The following is a 21,784-nucleotide window of genomic DNA, read 5'->3' as shown; positions in this document are numbered from 1 at the left end:
TTTCTTTCTTCAGCTTCATGGAAGTACAGAAATGTGTATAAAGCACAGGCCCATGTTTCACATGAAGCTGTTATGATTAGCTGGTTGTTTAAATTACTAATTGATATGCAGAAGTTGGATGCTTGAGAGAAGTGTTTTAGTTTCAGTTTGGTTCTTTTTCAATTAGCTTAAATTATTTAAGGTGAATAAATCTACTGCAGTGATTTAGTTTCTTTTAATAGAATCTCATGGTACAACATAAATTAGGTCAAGAGAAGCCATTGGATCAGTCCAATGACAAACTTCACTCATAAATGAAGAGATGTAAGGAAAATTTTTGCTCTAAATTATTATTGTTTTGAAATAAAGTGAAAGGTTTTATTGTAATGTACAAAAGACTTGCATTTCTTGCCATATTAGAAATTAGATATTTCTTTCTGTTGTAATGATTTTTGCAGCAAAAAAGGAAAAAGAGAGAGAAAGAAGTGAATAATGTAATGCCAACTGTTGGTAATTTTCCTTGACATCCACTTGCTCTTTTCCTAGGTGAGCTGGATTGATACTAATCAAACCTCAAAGGGGAAATCATTTTGAACATAGACAGCATTTATTTCTTGAACAATAAAGTACAAGATTGTCTCAAAATCATACATTGAAAGTAACTGGTCTAAATTACACTAAGAAAATTAAATATCATGACTATGACTACAAAAGCATGCCATGATAAAGGCTTCCTGCCATGCTCTAGAGAAGGATGAACAATTTGAAGTTATGAACGAAGAGCTATATATTTTTTATCTTCCTTGTCACATGGAAATATCTATTTTTCTGAATTAATCAGAATTATTCTTTTCCATAGTCCAGCTTTAAAGCAGCAACCAAAACCCTACTTTTCTAAACACTACAATTGAGCTCTCACCATTCATATTTTTCTTGAAATCATATAAGAAAAATACATTACTTATAGGCTGAATATGGAGATTCAATGAAATGATAGAATAAATATAAGAACGTAATGCCAAAAGTGTGAAGAATATATTGCTTCAAATAGTCTTTCCATTCTTATCCTATTGTTATTCAGTGTGTGCTTAGTCGCTTCAGTCATATCCGACTCTCTGCGACCCTATGGACCATGGCCTGCCAGGTTCCTCTGTCCACAGGATTCTCCAGGCAAGAATACTGGAGTGGGTTGCCATTTCTTTCTTTATTGTTATTCTGTGAACATGGCTATATACTGTTCTTAGATCCCAACCTCTGTTTAGAAAGTGTGTATGTGTCATTATATATATATATTTATATATTTTATATACATTATACATAACATATTTTATATATATATATATGTGTTGTTGTTTAGTTGCTAAGTCGTGTCTGACTCTTTTGCATCCCCATAGGCTGTAGCATGCCAGGCTCTTCTGTCTATGGGATTTCTCAGGCAAGAATATGGGAGTGGGTTGCTCTTTCCTTCTACAGGGTATCTTCCTGACCCAGAGATCCAGTGTACACTTCCTGTGTTGCAGGTGATTCTTTACCACTGAGTCACCAGGGAAGCCCATCTATATATGTATCAGTTCAGTTCAGTTCAGTTGCTCAGTTGTGTCCAACTCTTTGTGACCCCATGAATTGCAGCACACCAGGCCTCCCTGTATATGTGTGTATATATATATATATATACACACACACACACATATATATATAATGATGCATTTATATATATGTGTGTAAAGTAATATATATATGTGTGTGTATTTCTTGAGTCTTTTACTTTAAAAAATTTGTATTACTGCATCAAAAAAACTTTACGATTACATTGTCTCCAGTTATTTATATCATTGGATAACTCCCACAGACAAGCCTTACATGTCAAAACAATCACTTCTCTTATAACTTTTTCTCATCTTCTCCTCTCTTCATCAACAATCATACACCGACAGAGCCCTGCACGTTACCATGATTCTAGAAAAAGAAAAAAAGAGAGACTTATTGAAGTATCAAAGGATTTAGCAGAGGATTTACATGGTGTTGAGAAAAGTAGAAAACAAGTGGAAAGATTATCCTTAGACTAAAGTGCCAGTGAGGTGACTCTTTGACAGGAAATTAAATTTATGACACCATTTTCTCTTTTCACTTATTACCTGCCTGAACTGTTACCAATATATTGATAAGTGCCCTTTTATAAAACATCCTTTCAGAATGTTAATACTGTCAGTTACTCTCAGGTTGGTAAGAGCTACCTGCTTGGGGTCAATGCTTTTTGTAATTTGGTTTGACCAGTCATGTAGGTAGTAAGAAATATTGGGCCATAGACAAATGTGAGAACTTCTAGTGCCCGGTTTAGTGAAGAATGGAATAATGAAAGAAGAGCAATTTATTGACAATTCAAGACAAAGATTACCTCTTTCTTTTTTTCTTATTTGTCAGTTGTTCTGTATTCAAGATATAGAGAGGAAAATAATTTATTTGCCTTTCTTTTATTTCTTGTTACTCTGTATTTAAAATATAGGACTCAGGGTAATGTTATGAACAATATATTTCATCAGTAGTACAGGTTAAAAGTTTTGTGCACAAAGTTGAATGTCAATTCTAAAAGTTGAAAGTCAATCCTAAAGTAAATCAACCCTGAATATTCATTAAAAAGACTGATACTGAAGCTCCAATACTTTGGCCCCCCTAATAAAGAGCTGACTCATTGGAAAAGACCCTGGTGCTGGAAAAGATTGAGAGCAAGGGGAGAAGGAGGCAGCTGAAATGAGATGGTTGGATGGTGTCACCGACTCAATGAACATGAGTTCAAGCAAACTCCAGGAGATTGTGAAGGACTGGGAAGCCTGGTGTGCTGTAGTCCATGGGGTCACAGAGTTGGACATGACTTAGTGACTAAACAAAAAGACAGTTGAATGATCATTGTTTTCACGACAAATAGATTCTGAAATTTATAAAATGGAATCACAAATGAACATTTATATCAGGTTGTTAAGTGAGGTTAACTTATACTTGTGATATTATCTGTGTGTCTATAACTTCAACTTCCTGCGCAATCCATAAGCTACTTAAGCAAACAGCTTTCATTTTCCTTCAATGATTCCATAGTTTACTATATTCTGTAATTTTTTTTTTTTACATTTATGAACAGAGTCGGTGTGGACCGTACTGAAGAGGGAGTTAGGGGAATTGGGATTACTCTATCATTATTTAATGGTGTAAATTTATAGAAATGATTAACCTAGACGCCCCTAAGTTGCATCATCAGTAAAATAAAAGAGTTGCAGTAGATAAAGTCTTTCTCTTCTCTGCGTTTTATAAGTCCAGATTCCAAGTGTCTGTTACATATTTTTCTAAAGGTGGTAATGTTAACAGATGGAATAGAAGAAAAAGTTTTATATTCAAAACATTGTGTCAGGTTTAACTTCCAAAAATTGCATATTTTCTTATTTTAAATCATAGTAATTTAAACATTTGAATCGATTCTGTTTCAGCCTGATTCTATGGGTTAGTGTTTAGAAGTTGAGTGTTTCAAAAACTTCCATGAAAATTTCTCAGTGATTTTACATGTGGCCAAATGACATCCCATGGGATTCACTCCCTCTGACTTCACGATTGCTGTTACTTGGTAAACTCTGTGAGGCTGCAGATTTCAAGCTAATCAGTAAAGAAAGTTAAACTTGATGTATACTTGATTTACTAGTCATTCTCAAGATTATAATACACTTCCTGTATATTTCTCCAAATTGGTAGATTTTTTGTTGTTAATCCAAACATTTAAAAATCTAATTTAACCAATTGAAAACTGGAAACTGGTATAGTGACTGTTTACATTAATAGTCTGAAAGATCAGTTTTTCTTTTCTAATGTACCTTAGGAGAAAAACTCACATTCAAAATCTTCAGCCTCTCCTGCCTTACAATAAAGTTATTTATTCTAATTGCTTATCATTTCTGTTATTTAATCATTTAATGGGGAGGACAGACATATTTCAATCATAATTTCCATTTAATAGAAAGTATTGGGAAATAAAATAACTGTGAAAATTAGTTTCAGTTTTTTAGACAGCTGGCATTTAAATAAGGATAGGAAGAAGACAGAGTGGAAAAAAGGTACTCGTGTTTTCAAGTTGCTATATTGAGCCAAGAGTTCTTCTAAGACTTGGAGTGATTTCAATTGAGTTGTAATTCAGACTCATACGGAGCTTACAATGCACATTCAATAGAATTTTGCAAAAAGTCTATAGGACCTGTCAGGAGCAGAAAGATTACTTCACAGTAATGACTGTTGAAATGAGCTATGCTTTTTGATGTTTTACTTTCTGAATCAAATTGTTGGACAAGATTAATTGCACACAGCAAGAATTTTAAATGAATGACTATGTAAAGCATTAAGTATCTCTGTATGCCACTTGGGGGAGAAAAACCTAGAAGGCTTAAATGAATAAATGAATTTAATGCACAAAATGCCTGGGCTAATTTTAAAATTCCTTTACTAACATCTTATTGAAAATAGAAACCCACTTTATTCATCTGTCTTGGTTATATTGCTCTGGTTGAGGTAATTTAATATTCTTGCTTTCTCTAATCTTCTAATTCAACAGAAGTAAACAATAGGTTTCATAAATTAAAAATACACTCTTCTGAACATGCTTATAAGATTAAAAAAAAACAAGGTTGTAAACATTTATGACGGAAACAAACTAGATTGTTCAAATACTGCCATGATGTATCATGTATATCAATATGGCACTGATATCAGTTAGAATGCAAACAAGGTTTTAAATGATGTGCCCCTTCATTTCAGCTGGAGAATCCGCTTCACACCATCTGCCTATCAGATGGTTAGGAACCAGGACTGCGTATTAATGCCACATGTTCGATTTTCCTCCTTCTTGTAATGGTTAGATTCATATTGCTAATAGCTGTGCATGAGCACTGTCGATGAAATTTCTGTGACGGTGGAGTGATGAGATATTTATAAGCCGCCTGTCTCCCTGAATAATCAGTAGGAAGAATGCCAGACATAAATAACTTATTAATTCCAGAATATTAATAATAACTACTATTGGCTAGAAATGAGTGCATGTTAAAGTGTTTTTTTCTAAGTTTGGGTAATGTGACAGACTCATAAAAAGTCTATCATATGGAAACTTTGAATGCTTACTATCTCTTGCTTATAACTAATTTTATTTAGCCATTAAGTCTTGGAAAATACATTTTATATGGAATGTGATGTAAAAGTAGACAACATATCAAACATTTGGAAGTCATCTTGTTGTCTTTGAAACCAAAGATCAAAGATTAGACCTTTCAAGTTAATGAGCAAACAAACAGATCAGAGAAAGAATTTGACAGCAATATGTCTCTTTTATTGATATTTATAATCTATAGTTGTAATCTACTCTTTATAACTAAGGATATTAACTTATTTGAAATAAATAGAATGGGGGTACTTTTCCCTTTTTAGAGAGAGCAGTCAGGATTGTATAACAGTATTTGAAGTATTTGAAAGCTCTTGATAAAAGTTGAGAGCAAAACGAAAATGCTATCTTTGCAAGGAAAAGGCTCTTAAGCAACAGTAATGCCTACTTCTCTTCCAAATGATAAACCCAAGGATTGGATTTTGGATATTGAATTTGAAGTAGCAAAGGCTTTGTATCAATATAGCACAGAGTGGAAAGTTAATGATTTTATGATAACTTTGATCGACAGAGACTACTAAGTCAAAAGATTGGATAGAAGCATGATTTCCAGGTGTCCGTTTGCCAAATGGCTAGATTATAACCCTACAGCTTTGGATAGCTTTTGTCATATTTGCATTTTTGTGAATAATTGAACAAATGTAAAACTAAATAAAGGTGTGCTGGATTTTATGGGTTACTTGAAAATATTTACTACCATTTGCAGAGGGTTTAGCTGTTGTGTGCACTATTTTACCTTTATTCCCCATAACACTACTGATCGGAACTTGTATCTCTTAAAGATAGGAATTTTGAAGGTTTAGGAATTATATAACTTACTGCATTATTTCATAAAAATGTTGTCCAAAGTTTGTACGACTCTTTAAAGTGTTTCTTTCAGCCACCATATGTTTATTCTTTCTATGATAGTGAGTGTAGATAAATAGTAATCCCCATGTCAGTCACTTTTTCAAAAAGAACTCTAAAAGATTTTAATGGTGCATCAAAAAATAAAAGTATTATGAAAAGAAACCTATAAGCCAAGATAAAAAGAAAAATCTAACCATAACTAGTTAAAAGATAATATAGAATTTGCTCTGAAGGAGTAAACAGAATGGAGCCCACAGTAATGAGTTTGTAGTGTAATTCAAACGCTAATACGACAAGCTGTATTTCCAAATGCTGTGTAAAAATATGCTCATTCTTTTGTAAGTGAAAGTTTATAAAGATCAGATAGAAAAAAAAAAAAAAAACCTGAGTATCTCTTCATGCTCTAAGGCCTATGGATTTTAACTGAAGTTTGATTAAAAGTTCCTTTTCTGAGGGCCAATATAAGGTCTAGGAATTGCACAATGTATTCATGACTTATTATCCTTTCTCCGAAGGAAGACGTTAAAAAAAAAACAAACAAACTGTCTTTCAATACATTATTTTATTAGTGACAGAATTTTAGGCATATATTAAAGTCTCCCAATTGATGATGATAAAATAGGGTTTAAGTATTTTAAAATAAAATAAATCTATACTATATTTGACTATGAGATAAGAAAGCCATCCTCAGTGACCAACGCAAAGAAATAGAGGAAAACAACAGAATGGGAAAGACTAGAGATCTCTTCAAGAAAATTAGAGATACCAAGGGAACATTTCATGCAAAGATGGGCTCAATAAAGGACAGAAATGGTATGGCCCTAACAGAAGCAGAAGATATTAAGAAGAGATGGCAAGAATATACAGAAGAACCGTACAAAAAAGATCTTCATGACCAAGATAATCACAATGGTGTGATCACTCACCTAGAAATCCTGGTGTGTGAAGTCAAGTGGACCTTAGAAAGCATCACTATGAACAAAGCTAGTGAAGGTGATGGAATTCCAGTTGAGCTCTTTCAAATCCTGAAAGATGATGCTGTGAAAGTGCTGCACTCAATATGCCAGCAAATTTGGAAAATTCAGCAGTGGCCACAGGACTGGAAAAGGTCAGTTTTCATTCCAATCCCAAAGAAAGGCAATGCCAAAGAATGCTCAAACTACCGCACAATTGCACTCATCTCACATGCTAGTAAAGTAATGCTCAAAATTCTCCAAGCCAGGCTTCAGCAATATGTGAACCGTGAACTTCCTGATGTTCAAGCTGGTTATAGAAAAGGCAGAGGAACCAGAGATCAAATTGCCAACATCCGCTGGATCATGGAAAAAGCAAGAGAGTTCCAGAAAAACATCTATTTCTGCTTTCTTGACTATGCCAAAGCCTTTGACTGTTTGGATCACAATAAACTGTGGAAAATTCTGAACAGAGATGGGAATATCAGACCACCTGACCTGCCTCTTGAGAAACCTATATGCAGGTCAGGAAGCAACAGTTAGAACTGGATGGACATGGAACAACAGACTGGTTCCAAATAGGAAAAGGAGTATGTCAAGGCTGTATATTGTCACCCTGCTTATTTAACTTCTATGCAGAGTACATCATGAGAAACACTGGACTGGAAGAAGCACAGGCTGGAATCAAGATTGCCTGGAGAAATATCAATAATCTCAAAGCAGATGACACCACCCTTATGGTAGAAAGTGAAGAGGAACTCAAAAGCCTCTTGATGAAAGTGAAAGAGGAGAGTGAGCAAGTTGGCTTAAAGCTCAACATTCAGAAAACGAAGATCATGGCATCTGGTCCCATCACTACATGGGAAACAGATGGGGAAACAGTGTCAGACTTTATTATTTTGGGCTCCAAAATCACTGCAGATGGTGACTGCAGCCATGAAATTAAAAGACGCTTACTCCTTGGAAGAAAAGTTATGACCAACTTAGATAGCATATTGAAAAGCAGAGACATTACTTTGCCAACAAAGGTCCATCTAGTCAAGGCTATGTTTTTTCCAGTGGTCATATATGGATGCAAGAGTTGGACTGTGAAGAAAGCTGAGTGCCGAAGAATTGATGCTTTTGAACTGTGGTGTTGGGGAAGACTCTTGAGAGTCCCTTGGACTGCAAGGAGATCCAACCAGTCCATGCTGAAGGAGATCAGCCCTGGGATTTCTTTGGAAGGAATGATGCTAAGGCTGAAACTCCAGTACTTTGGCCACCTCATGCGAAGAGTTGACTCATTGGAAAAGACTCTGATGCTGGGAGGCATTGCGGGCAGGGGGAATGGGGGATGACAGAGGCTGAGATGGCTGGATCGCATCACTTACTCGATGGACGTGAATTTGAGTGAACTCTGGGAGATGGTGATGGACAGGGAGGCCTGGTGTGCTGCGATTCATGGGGTCGCAAAGAGTCAGACACGACTAAGCGACTGAACTGACTGAACTGATATTTGACTACATGTTTTAGTGCATGTTTTGATCTTTATGTGTAAAATACTACTATTGTTCTTGGGGCGTATAAAAAAGAAAATTTCAGGAAGTAAAATAGATGATTTAATCTTTCCTTAGTGGGAGAGATTCTTTATTCATTTATTTGTTTCTTCACTGTGCACCTGCGCACTCGTGGGCACACACACACACACACACACACACTATGTGTGTGTGTTATATATATACACATAACTTTCCCCCAATGAGAGAAATAAATCTGATAAAAATTCTACGTGATTGAAGAATCAGAAGTTACTCAAGCTCTTTGGTTAACAGTTACTGTATATACCAAATAGATTTGTCAGTGTAAGTTGTTGGTTGACTTAATCACACACAGGACTACTGTATTTATATCACACGGAAGTGCAGCATTACCTGGCTGGCCTCTTTGCTTCTGCTGTGCTCAGACTCAATTTTCCAAAGTCTGAACCTACAGTTCTGAGTCTGCGTCTACAGCAGTGTGTCTCAGATCCTGATGATTGAGTCATCCTAATTTTGTTTTGCAACAAGTTTCCTTGTTGATTCTGAACTATACTCACTTTCAAAAACTACTACCAGGCTAATAAGCTTTTATTGTAAAATGCAGCCACACTTTAATATGGTATATTATTGTCATCAAATAATCTAAGGGCAGAGAATCAACCTGTTGAAAGATAAAATTACAGATTTTTCAGTCCATCTCTCAGAAATGAAAAGTGAAAGTCGCTCAGTTATGTCTGACTGTTTGCAACCCCATGGACTATACAATCCTCCCAACCAAGGGATCAAACCCAGGTCTCCCATTGCAGGTGGATTCTTTACCAACTGAGCCACAAGGAAAGCCCAAGGATACTGGAGTGGGTAGCCTATCCCTTCTCCATGGGATCTTCCTGACCCAGGAATGGAACCGGGGTCTCCAGCATTGAAGGCAGATTCTTTACCAACTGAGCTATGAGGGAAGCCCATCTAAGAGATAGATTCTGTGAATATGGCCCCAGCGATGATAATCTTCCACTTTACCAAGCTCCGCAGCTGGATTTGATATAGATTATCACGTCGAGAAACTGGATTACCTAGTTCTTAGGGGAAAAAAGGACTTGTTTTGTCTGGAAAAAGTTAAAAGCAGTCATAAATGTGCTGTTTCAGGGTGGGATATTGAAGGAGAATATCATGAAATCTGAATATGAGGCAAGTGGAAAGAGTTCTAAGTAGGAAAAGCTCACACAGGGAGAAAAAGTATGTGGTAGATGTTTTAATACCAGTGTTTACACAAGCAGACCATTCTTTTTAAATTTTTTTCATATTGAATAGAGGGCTTCCCTGGTGGCTCAGAGGTTAAAGCATCTGCCTGCAGTGTGGGAGACCTAGGTTCAGTCCCTGGGTCAGGAAGATCCCCTGGAGAAGGAAATGGCAACCCACTCCAGTATTCTTGCCTGAAGAATCCCATGGATGGAGGAGCCTGGTGGGCTACAGTCCATGGGGTCGCAAAGAGTCGGACACGACTGAGCGACTTCACTTCACTTCATAGATGATTTACAATGTTTTGTTAGCTTCAGGTATACAGCAAAGTGATTCAGTTATATACATATATAAGCATATTTATGCTTTTCCATATTCCTTCCCATTATAAGGTATTATAAGATGTTGAATATAGTTCTCTGTGCTATATGCTAGGTCTTTGTTGTTTTTCTGTTTTATATATAGTAATATGTATCCATTAATTCCAAACTCCTAGTTTATCCTTCCCCCGAAGTTTCTCCTTTGGTCACCATAGTTTGTGTTCTAAGTCTGTGAGACTGTTTTGTAAATAAGTTCATTTGTATCATTTTTTATTTCCACATATAAGTGACATCATATGATATTTGTCTTTGCCTGATTTACTTCATTTCATGCGATAATCTCTGGGTCCATGCATGTCGCATCAGCAAACCATTCTTGATTACATTGGAAGAGTTTTAACACTGTGTTCTCTATGAAACATAGACAAAACACTGGAGCTTTTTTGTGAATTTGTTAAACTGTTCTTTCAAAGGCAGCTTCAATAGGGAACAAAATATACAATGGGGGCTCTTTCTAAAGTGAGTGTCTATATTCTAAAGTAAGATTTTACTAGAGGCAGCAAGCCAGAGAGGATTTGAGAATTACATTAATGATTTGAAAGGGCTATGATAAGGCCAACAGAAAGTGCAATAAATGCAGAAGTGAAGGTGAGACTTTTGTAATTGTCTCCAGCAATGGAGAGTAAATGCTTATTATTAAGTTAATGAGATTTGCTACTGTTAGTATATTTTTATTGACTGCAATATATATAAAGTGTTTTTAATGGCATACATTGATATTGTCAAAGTGAAAGTTGCTTAGTTGTGTCCGACTGTTTGTGACCCCATGGACTGTATTGTCGATGGAATTCTCCAGGCCAGAATACTGGAGTGGGTAACTGTTTCCTTCTCCAGGGGATTTTCCCAACCCAGGAATCAAACCCAGTTCTCCCACATTGCAGGTGGATTATTTACAAGCTGAGGGACCAGGGAATTCCAAGAATACTGAAGTGGGTAGCCTATCCCTTCTCCAGCAGATCCTCCTGATCACGAATCAAGCCAGGGTCTTCTGCATTGCAGGTGGATTCTTTACCAGTTGAGCTACCAGGGAAGCCTGATATTGTCAAAATAATGCCCATATTTCTCTTGTGGCTTTTCAGGTAATCCAATTTCAGAAGCATTTTTTTCATTCAGATACAAATTGTGCCAGGCTTTGGCTTCAGTGTTTGAGATAATTATATTAAGAATGTTTTTCTGTCCTTTTGGTGTTATAACCTAGTTAGAGGAGTCAGCCCTAACTAACCCCCCAAGCAACATCCCTCTCCCCACTTTCCCCCTCAAAAAAAAAAAAAACAATTTAAGGGAGTGAGTTTGTGTTCTCAGATTTCACATTAATATAACCCAAGGAGCAGTAAATTCAACTCAAATATACAACTCAAAATAACCAGAATCTCAGATGATAGAACTCAGCTCTTTGTATGGTTTTAAAGCTCTGTGAGTGATTCTAATGCACAGAGAAGACAAATTCTCATTCAACAGAGCTGAGAACACAAGCTCTACTCTTGTGGAGTAGGGTGGGGAAAGTCAGCTCTTTAAAATAAGCAAGTCTTAGATTGATTCTTGAAGTGTTGGAGCTCTTTCCTAGGTAGATTGAGGAGTAAGAATCTTAAGCCTGTTTCCACTGAAAAAAGAAAAGTGAAATGAAAATGTTAGTCAGTCAGTCGTGTTCGACTCTTTGTAAGGCTGTAGACTGTAGCCTGCCAGGCTCCTCTGTATATGAGATTCTCCAGGCAAGAATACTAGTGTGGTTAGCCATTTCCTTCTCCAGGAGATCTTCATGACTCGGGGATTGAACTCAGGTCTCCTACATTGTAGGCATATACTTACTGTCTGAACCACTAAGGAAGCTGATTAAAGAGTCAGGATCCTGAGCCTGCTCCCTGTGGAGCATCATATTTAAGCCATCACATGGCTTGCAGGGACAGGTCTGGGGTATGGAACTGGACAGCTTTTCTAGAAAGTTTGAACACCATGTGCAGAGTCTAATTTGAAAGAGGAAATGTTTGTTAGAAGATGCGAAAGATGTCTATGTTTCTGAAGACAGAAAGCAAAAGGAACCTGGTGGAAAGATAATGCCACACAGAGAAGCAGAGGACTGAGCACACAGGGCCCTGACAGACACATGAAGCACCCAACTTGCTCCTTAGAGCAGGCATTGAATGTCAGGATTGGATTTTCATTTTCGTAAGGTTATGTTGACTGCTGCATGAATCATAAGAGACTGAAAGTAGAGAAAGTAAAAGCTGTTAAGAATAATTACAATACTCCATGGAAGAAAAAGCGACAGTTTGTACTAGGGGGAGCCAATAGAGATGGAGAAAATTGGCTGAATTCGAAAGTTATTAAAGAATTAAATTTGAGGACCCATCAAACATCAAGGTGAGTTAGTAGAACTAAAATCAGCAACTGTTGTAAATGTAATAGCTTTCTTCTTGTCATCATGAAACCATACTGAAAATAGAATATTTTAAAAGTATTATAGTTAAGTTATAGCATGTATGTGTATCATACACACAACTATCTGTTGGAATTTATATTAGAAATGTAAACCTGGGGAGAAAAATGTCAAGTGGAGAAATAGAAGTGTATCATAAGTACTCTTTTCATACTAAAATTATTGAAAGCATTTTTAAAAGTCAAGGGTTAATGCAGGCAGATAAGGAGAATTAGGCTTCTAGCTGAGGGGGATGTGGTCAGCTCATCATATCCTGCAGGACTCATAGCTAAGACTGGGCTTGACTTATTAAAGTAAAAACTAGCACACAAGGCCCGCCTAATTTTTACTAAACATAATGTGGCATTCTTCACACAGTTTATATTATTTAATCCTTCTATTATCCCTTTGTGAATAGGATGACTTCACAGGTGAAGAAAACATACTTAAGAAGATTTTTATAGCTTATGTAAGGCCATATCATGCATAGTTATGTTTCATGCTACTGAGCTTGATTCAGAACTATCCAATAATAAGACTCATATCTCAAGTTGTAGGTGTTCTTTTTTACTTGCATACTATGGAACAAGATTTACCTGCTGCATAAATCAAAGATAAAGATGTGTCATAAATTGGAGATGGGACAACACCAGGCAATAAAGGGAAAGGACAAGTGGGATGTTCACACTGGTGACAAGGCGAATTGAGGAAGAGAGATTTTCTGGGAAACACAAACAGAATTTTAAGAGAACAGGAAAGAAAATGTTCTGAAACATCTTTGAAGGAAATGAGTAACTGGGGAGTAAATTCAATCATAGGAAGAGGAGAGAATCAGTTCAAGTTGGGACTTAAATGGCAATAAGTGTTCAGTTCAGACCCAGATGAATTCTTTTAGTTCAGACCAGTGCCTTTTTAGGGGGTGATTATCAGTTTGTCATGCAAAGATCCGGTCTGAAAGTTTTGTTGCATTGGGGTGAAAGTTGTCAGGGTGTTTTTGGTCAGATCTGAGGGAAAGGTGAGGTCTTCCCCTAACCTCTAAAATAAAGCAGAGGTTTCTAGGGGAAAACAAAAACAAAACTTTCTTTAATTCCTGAGGCAGTAACTTATTTGCTGTAGTAAGTAGAAGTGATGATTAGTGGGGAGGAAAAGAAGGAGAGAGGTGTTCAGTCTCTAATCCACCAGCTGCGAGTGGAAATAAATCATACAGATAAATTCAGAGCGGGCTGAAGCACTGAAGGCAGCTCTGAAGCAGCCATAGCAAAAAGTATGAGGGCAGTGGGAGGGTATATCCTTTCACAGACGTCAAAGTTCTAAAGTTAAGAGAAATCATTCATGTAGTGCTCAGACATGTCCAACTCTTTGTGACCCCATGGACTGTAGCCTGCTAGGCTTCTCTGTCCATGGGATTCTCCAGACAAAAATACCAGAGTGGATTGCCATGCCCTCCTCCAAGGGATCTTCCTGACCCTGGAATTGAACCTGGGTGTCCTGCATTGCAGGCAGATTCTTTACCATCTAAGCTACCAGGGGAATGTGAAGAATGTCAGGATGAAGTGATTTGACTTAGAAGTTCACACTGCTCTGAAACCTCTGCTGGATACCTGGTGCCTGTACCTAAAGCTGACACTTCTCTTTCTGCTCTTCCATATTGGTCTCACTGTTATTTCTAATTTCATGATCACTCCTTTAAAAAAAAAGTTTATTTATTTATTTGGCTTCATCAGGTCTTGTGGTACGTGGGCTCTTTCATTGTGGTGCGCAGGCACAGTAGCTTCCGAGTGTGGGCTCCAGAGTGTGAAGGCTCAGTAGTTGTGGCACATGGGCTGAGTTGCTCCATAGTATGTGGGATCTTAGTTCCTTGACTAGGGATTGAACCAGTGTCCCCTGCATTGCAAGCAGATTCTTAACCACTGGACCACCAGGGAAATCACCTCATGATCACTCTTACCTGTCGTTTTCTTAGTGAACAGAGACAAACTGTTTGGATAAATATCATGGCATAGTGATTAGAAGGGTGGACTCTGGGACTAGAATACTGGAGGATGAGAAGTAGAGTCGTCTGGGACATTTGATGGTCTGTGAGAAAGTGCAGGCTTGAAGACACAGAGCACATTTGGGCCTTGGGGCCAAGTTCAACACAGGGGGAGTGAGGCATGAGACAGGGAGATTTAGGGTGATTAGCTAGCTTTCCAGGTCTAGTGAAAAGCTTGGTGAATTGTTAAGCAGGTTATATTTTTACCCTCATCAGGCAGCTGGACAGCATTGGAAGCAGGCGGGGAATGACATATTCAGATGGAGTTGTTTGAGAGAGAATTCTGGCCTTATTTCTACTATTATCCTTCTACGTACGAATTATGCTTCTGCTAATACTGATGTGGGAGTTTGGAGAGCATTCTGTCCATTCTATCAATGTTCTTTCATTGGTTCATTGGGAATGAATATACGATATGAGAGTATTGCATAAAGGAATCAGATACTCCAATATGTTTGTATATGTGTTGTATAAAGTACATGAACTCTTATGTGAAAAATCAGAATGTGCATTACCTCATTTTTAATTTATTCTTTAAAGGTTTGACAGCAGCAGCTGCAGCAGCTGCCGCTGCTACCAATGCAGCTATCGCCGAAGCAATGAAGGTGAAAAAAATCAAATTAGAAGCTATGAGCAACTATCACGCCAGTAATAACCAACATGGAGCAGATTCTGAAAATGGGGACATGAATTCAAGTGTTGGTAAGTTTTCTGTTCAGTGAAACCTAACTGTAATCATTTTGTTACTAAGTGACTTTCTTTTACAGAACCCAGCTATTGGCTACCCATTCAAGAAGTTGTTCCTTTTAGCTTTGAAGATAGTGTATCTTTTGAAGAAGCCAATTAGCCTAACAACATGTATTCTAAATAAATAATTGAGAACATTATTTTTAAATGTTACTATATGATTTTAGTTAACACATTTCGTAATACAAATAAGCTTTATTAGTTAGAATTTTGAAATAATTGATTATACACGAGGTGACAGAAGAACATTTACAAACAAAGCCATAGACTTCTAAGTTGTAATTCATTGGTTACCGAAGAAGAACGTGCCTTAGCAGCAAAATGTAAACTTTACCTTCTCATGTGCTGGCTGCCAAGAGTGAAAATTATGCTGCTGATTCATTCTTTCTGTATACAACCGTTATCAATTTCTCTTATTTAAACTATGTCACTTCAATTTCTTAATTTGATCTTTTTTGTTCTTGAGGTGTGGAGAAAAGTAAGATTAATAGTCACTGTTTAAAATAAAAGGAACAACTTTATCTTTGCAGAATTCTTTTGGGTAATTCATTTTGTCAGTCAACTTCAAGTGAGGGCCACATTTTTATTGAGGATATCTTTTGTATCTCTGTTTTTGAGATACAACATTTTATCCCCACCAAATTATTTTTCTTTAAAATATAGAAATCATGCTCAAAATTTAATGTAACAGGAGAAATTTGGATGCTACAAGATGTATACAAGAGACTATATCCAGCATATATGTTCATGAGGGAGGCAATAAGTTTGGCAGTTCAATTAGATTTTCTTTTCTATGCTGCATTTTAACAGATTATCTCTTTAATAATCAGTATCTGCTTGCTTTCAGTTCCTTGACATATAGGTGTAGGTGTAAGAAGGAATGCTGTGGACTTCAGTGATAATCATTTTCACAACAATTCATGAGATCATGTGCTAGATATGAGTAACATAGTAAGAAGTAATTTTAAAACACATACACAAATACCATGGCTTTAGTGATGCCAAAGTGGAGTGTACAAAAGAGAAAAAAGATAACTTTTTCATCAGAACTAGGGAAGAGAAAGAGCAGTGTTAATGGCTTTGATTTGAGAGCAGGATAAAGAAGGTGGTAGCAATTCTTAGAAGGATGGAAAGATGTGTAAAAAAGCCAAAGAATGGCACAAAAATTGAAAAGAACTAAAGGAAACATCAACGTTCACATTTATGGTGCTTCTATTAAGAAGACAGAGGGCAGTGGATTGTTTAGGTTATAGTTTACACACTTCAATTTAAACTTCTAAAAGTTAAAAACTATTGAAGTGAAATGAAAGAATTGTAATTGTCTTTTTAAAACTATTGATTGCACACAGTTGTAACATAATGGTCTTACTTTGATAAAATAGAGCAAAATTGGACACTTTTAAAAACAAGTAATTAGCCATTATAAATCATACTTATAATTCCAAAACATAATTTGGATTGTTTTCAAAATTTTAGGAGAGTTAAGACTTCAGTGCGGTTTATTGTTGGTAGTTGGTGTTGTGAGGAGGGATCTTTGAATAAGGCAGTGTAATAACACTTGAACAAAATATATTGAAACTTTATACCTCTGTCAAGTTTCCTGAGCAGCAGAGCAGAAACTGGCTTTGGAGAAACCAATAGGCATAAGATAAAGAGAACATAATTAGGCATTGACATACTCTTAACATTTGATATTATGAAATAACATTTGTTTTCTGATCACCTTGTGCCTCCCATAATCATTTGGATACCTAGACTATCATAATGGCTTAAGCAAGAATCAGTTTAAATTTGTGTTTTATTGGAAGCAATCACTTTTCTTCCATTAAGGTATTTGCTTGCTAGTTTATATCGCTTTTTAGTTTTGACACGCATCATCCAGTTTGAGCCAGAAATGGGTATTTATTTGAATTTTCCTAGAGGGCCTTAATATTTTGAGACTTTGTTAACATTAATGCTACCATTAGTCCCTAAGGCATATAGATCATGTGTGTTATATATATCTATAGCTGTTTGGGGGCAAAATGTTATCATTGTCATTTTTCTTCTATTCTCACATACCACTATCCTCTAAGAATTTTTGATTTATTATTCTTCTGGAGCATACCCCTTGCTCCTTTCTTCTTTATTTGGAGATCAGGGAAACAGAGTTTGGAGCAGGGAGTGGGTAGAGCGGGAGAAGGTACAGGGCAATGGTGAGGGGGAGTTGAGTTTGCAAAGATCAAAGTAGTTGCTTTAAAACAGGCTGCAGTTTTCTCTGCTTCTCAGGACAGTGCCTGCCTCTTGGTAAGTGTCTAATAACTACTACTTATTAAACACTTCTTAACTGCTATGTGACTTTGGAAAATTATGTAAACTTTCTGAGCCTTACATTCCAAATCTGAAAAATGGCATAAAAAATAGTATCTACATCATGAGAATTAAAGGAAAGCATGTTTGTCAAGTGTTTATCATTTTATTCATTACAATGTCTGTTTATCACACTTTTGGTCATGTGTAAGGTTGGTTGTGTGGGTATTATTTTTGCTATTGTTACGATTTCTTCCAGCTTGCCCTCCTGAAAACCACCTTCTTCCTCTTTTTACAGCACCAACTCTTTCCTCCTGTCTTCCTATGCTCTCTACTAGGCATTTGTTAAGCTTCATGCCTGTGAGGAAATGTGGGGGCATCTGTGACATCATTTGGATTTTGTTGTGTGTTTGATTTTAGCTTATTCTAGGAACTCAAAAATAATCCTAATAGTCTCAACAGTCACGGGGCACGCAGTCTAATGGGTGACGTGGTTAAGGAAGACAGTCATAACAGGATATGGTGGATCCCCAGGAACATCAGTTAGCAGGAGGCGCTTAGGAAGTGGTATTGAAGCCTATGAATTCCAGGAGGAATCCCAAGAATCTCAGAAGCTTTATATTTCAGGATACAAATGTACTTGCTCTCATGAATCTATCAGCCCTTTGAAGTAGAAAAACCCCTCAGAGAGGTGCTACTTAAATGATGTATTGTACTCTCAGCCCTGCCCAAATCTAGTGGCATTTCTGAAGTCAGTTCAAGTTCTTTTTTTCCCTTGTACTCATGTGGCTCACAAGTTCTGTTAGTTTCAGAGCTCTGTATGTAGAAACACTCTATTTTGCCCCCTCTTGGTCGTAAATAAAATCCTTGTTGCCCTAGAAAATAGATTATTTTTTTTCTTTTGCTTGGTTTGGTTTTATTTGGCTTGGTGAGGTGAGGGATGTTTTTATTATAGATGAGTGTCTCTAGTTCTTAATATGAATTGCAACAATTAGCCAAAAAAAAAGGTGTTTGAAGAAACCTGTGACACTGACAAATAATTATTTTACATCCCAATTTTACTTGGTAACCTTGAGCTCACATCTTTCCAACAGAATGATCACTTTAGGAAGAAGTGAGGACTTTAGGATAGACCCGAGTAAGGCATCGGCAGGCTGAGTAAAATATACGGCCGTGTCGCCATTCTCCCTCATCCACAATCAATTGGATTCTTTTAGTTTAATATTTACTTGCTGAGATGAGATGCTAGTCTGCATGGTGATAAACAGCCTGCTCCTGGCATCTGAAGGTGACCTGTCAGTTCATATGGACAAATCTCCTGCTTACTGAAATGTACAAAATAAATCATTAAAGCAGGCAGGTGCTCATTCCCAGATTTAAATCACCATAGATTTATGATTTGAATTAATGCTTCATTTGGCCATAGAAATAGATGCTGAGACAAATGATATGCACTGGTTGGGGTTTCCATACTGTAGCCATCCTGATATTGATTACTGAGATGTCTTTGCAATCTCTTGTTTATATCAAGTGCTATCTTGTGACAGGTTGGCTGATATAAGCTACATTGCAGATAAGAAGGAAAAATGTCCTGGATTCTTTTTCGTGGCAACACTATCCACAACATACAGACCAGATAAATTGCTATTTTTTTGCTTTAAGGACTGATCTACATAACCATCTTAAAAAATGCTGCTTGGAAATTGGGACTGGGATATTGGAAAGGCAGAATTTAAAACCGGTGAACCCAAGGTCAATTTCATAGTCTCTGTAGCTGTGTTTTATCTACTTATCTTTTTTTTTTTTTTGGCATCATGCACATTTTTGAGGATACTAAATTAATCACAATCGATTTAATCTAAATAAAGGAAACTTAATTTAACTTCTAGTTTTTAAATGCTATATAAATATTGACATAGTAAGCATCTCTTAATAGTTTCTCTGTTATTTACATACTTGCTAAACCTAATATCTTACTCCCTTAACTAATGACAACAAAGGAAACGACTCTTTTAAATATAAATACATTAAATATTATTTCCAAGTACAAGCGTTTGTGGACTATAATTTACCAAGAGACAGGAAAAGACTGCATTTTTACTTCTCTTAACATTTTATTTAAGGAAAACACTATGTACACAGTTTAAAGAATACAGGAGGATTTAAGAGGGACCTTTGCCACCAGCTAATATCTGACTCATAGAACTGGTAAACAGCTATCAACAATAGTAGATTGCTTGCTTCGTAGGAAATGAGTTCATATCTATTCAAAATGTGATCTCAAAACAGATGTCCCAAGAAAATCTTATTGTTTAAACTATAGTCATAACCCCAAACTGCTGTTATTTCTTTGAGGAAGTGAAGTAATCTTAAGACTTCAGAGTTTCTCCTCTGAACACCATGGAAAGTAGACAAGAATACCCTAATGCAGTGATCCACAAATTGAACATATTTCATATGCCTGAAATGTAGGATTTGTTTGCATTTTCCAAATTTGCAATAGTTAAAAGGATATAGGAGTTTCAAGTAAAAACAAGAATTTTAGTTTGGGATTAAACAGCTGTGTGTGTTCTTCAATGGCATTCCTTACTTCTTACTTCTGTCCACCAACCGACAAACAAAACAATGACGAAAAAAAAAAAAAAGCTGGGTAGATAAATAATAAAATTATCTTCCCCATCTGATCATCCCCTTAACTTTTTTTTGCTAGTCCTGAAGAAATAAAATATTTTACATTGTAGTCATTTCCTTTCTTCTATCTCACGTGTCTATTTGGAAGGCAAAATTAATATTGTGATTTCAGGAAAAAGTCTTGGAGACCTTGAGAAAGCAAATAAAAGGAAACTGAGAACACCGGCCACCAAGCAGAGCTCTGAAGTTGCGCATTGGATTCTCTGCTTTGGCAATGTTAATGAACCTCAAATCCTTCCTATAATTAGATGAGGGAATTGCTTATATTTTCAAACAGATGATGCTGCTATAATGAAACGATTGACAGGGAATTTAAGAGTGTCTACAGTAGTCATTTGGTTTCTGTTATAAAAAAAAAGTTTAAAAAGAAGATTGGCTTTAGACATAGGTCCTGAGAGAGGTAGTAATTTACATAGCATGCTGTGACAGGTGTCTTTGTATAGGAAGGAAATAAAATGGAAGACTAGAGAAATGATGGGCAGGTATAGCAATTTTTCGGGGAGGGGTGTCCTGTGCTTTTTCTGTGTAGGTTCTTTAAAAGGGGCCGAGACTCAAGAGATGGATCCGGATTGAGTGCACAGCTGTAACTGCTGATGAGCTAATTGCTCCTTATCTCTCAGCCCCATTCATCTTCATTTTTTACCAATTACTGAGAATTATCTGTGTTCTCAGTTGGATATGAGAGTTAATCCTTTTTGGTTAAGCTGGCAGTACTGTGAGCAGATTCCAAATCGGAGGGTGAAAAAGCCAAAGCAAGCTTGCTCTAAAAATGTCTCCAGTTCAATTACAGTATCAGTGATTCATAAGAAATTTGCCATTGTTTAACAGATTAAATGTGGAACTTTTTTTTTTAACTTTCTTAATGTTTCTTTTCCTAACAATGATTGCTAAGATCCTTCTTCCTGTCCGATGAGTAAAATTTAACAATATTAACAGCCAGAGTCTTGTAAACATGGAAACAGACAAGACTTCCCTAAAAGACCAAAAAACTCTGACACATGAAATGAGAAATATTTTAGAACTGATAGCTTTCAATTTATATATAAACACTTTTAATCAATGCCTTTGCTGTCTGTGGCTTCTCACATGGTGAGGAAAGTATGTCCAAACAAACCTTTTCACAAATGTCACATTAGTGGAATTTTAATGGAAGGACCACATAAGCATCTCCTAAAAGTGTAGGAACTGCCATGGTTTGTAATTCAGTTGATGGTGAATAAGCCATATGGTTCACATCATTTCCTATGTAAAAGATGTCTTCATATCCTGACATTTCCCACAAAGTTGCTTACTCCAACAATAAAAAACTAAAAAGTAGTAACCTACTCTTTCATAATTTTCAATGCATTCTTAAATATTTAATATTTCTTTCATTTCTTCTTCATGAAATATTTTAAATAAGGTAATCTGATGTGAAAATACAAAGAATAAATAGCTAATTTAAGACAAAATTATCATTTGAAAGCTTATAGTCTGATCAAAACACGTCCTTCTAGATGCTTCTAAAAGCTGA

The 21,784-nt window shown here is 36.4% G+C and overlaps 1 protein-coding gene across 2 annotated transcripts in view; it reads left to right on the top strand.

Annotated features, from left to right (window-relative positions):
* DACH1 (dachshund family transcription factor 1) overlaps positions 1-21,784 on the top strand; it is a 478,390-nt gene that overhangs the window by 245,330 nt on the left and 211,276 nt on the right. For both annotated transcript variants that reach the window (XM_027557664.1, XM_027557665.1), the window contains exon 3: positions 15,085-15,246. In XM_027557664.1, coding sequence (XP_027413465.1) covers positions 15,085-15,246 — 162 coding nt within the window. The remainder of the gene's footprint in view (positions 1-15,084; positions 15,247-21,784) is intronic.

This window comes from Bos indicus x Bos taurus, chromosome 12, assembly GCF_003369695.1.
Source record: "Bos indicus x Bos taurus breed Angus x Brahman F1 hybrid chromosome 12, Bos_hybrid_MaternalHap_v2.0, whole genome shotgun sequence".
Taxonomy (NCBI): domain Eukaryota; kingdom Metazoa; phylum Chordata; class Mammalia; order Artiodactyla; family Bovidae; genus Bos; species Bos indicus x Bos taurus.
The sequence above is the reverse complement of the archived record's forward strand: the minus strand, read 5'-3'. Positions and strand labels throughout refer to the sequence as shown.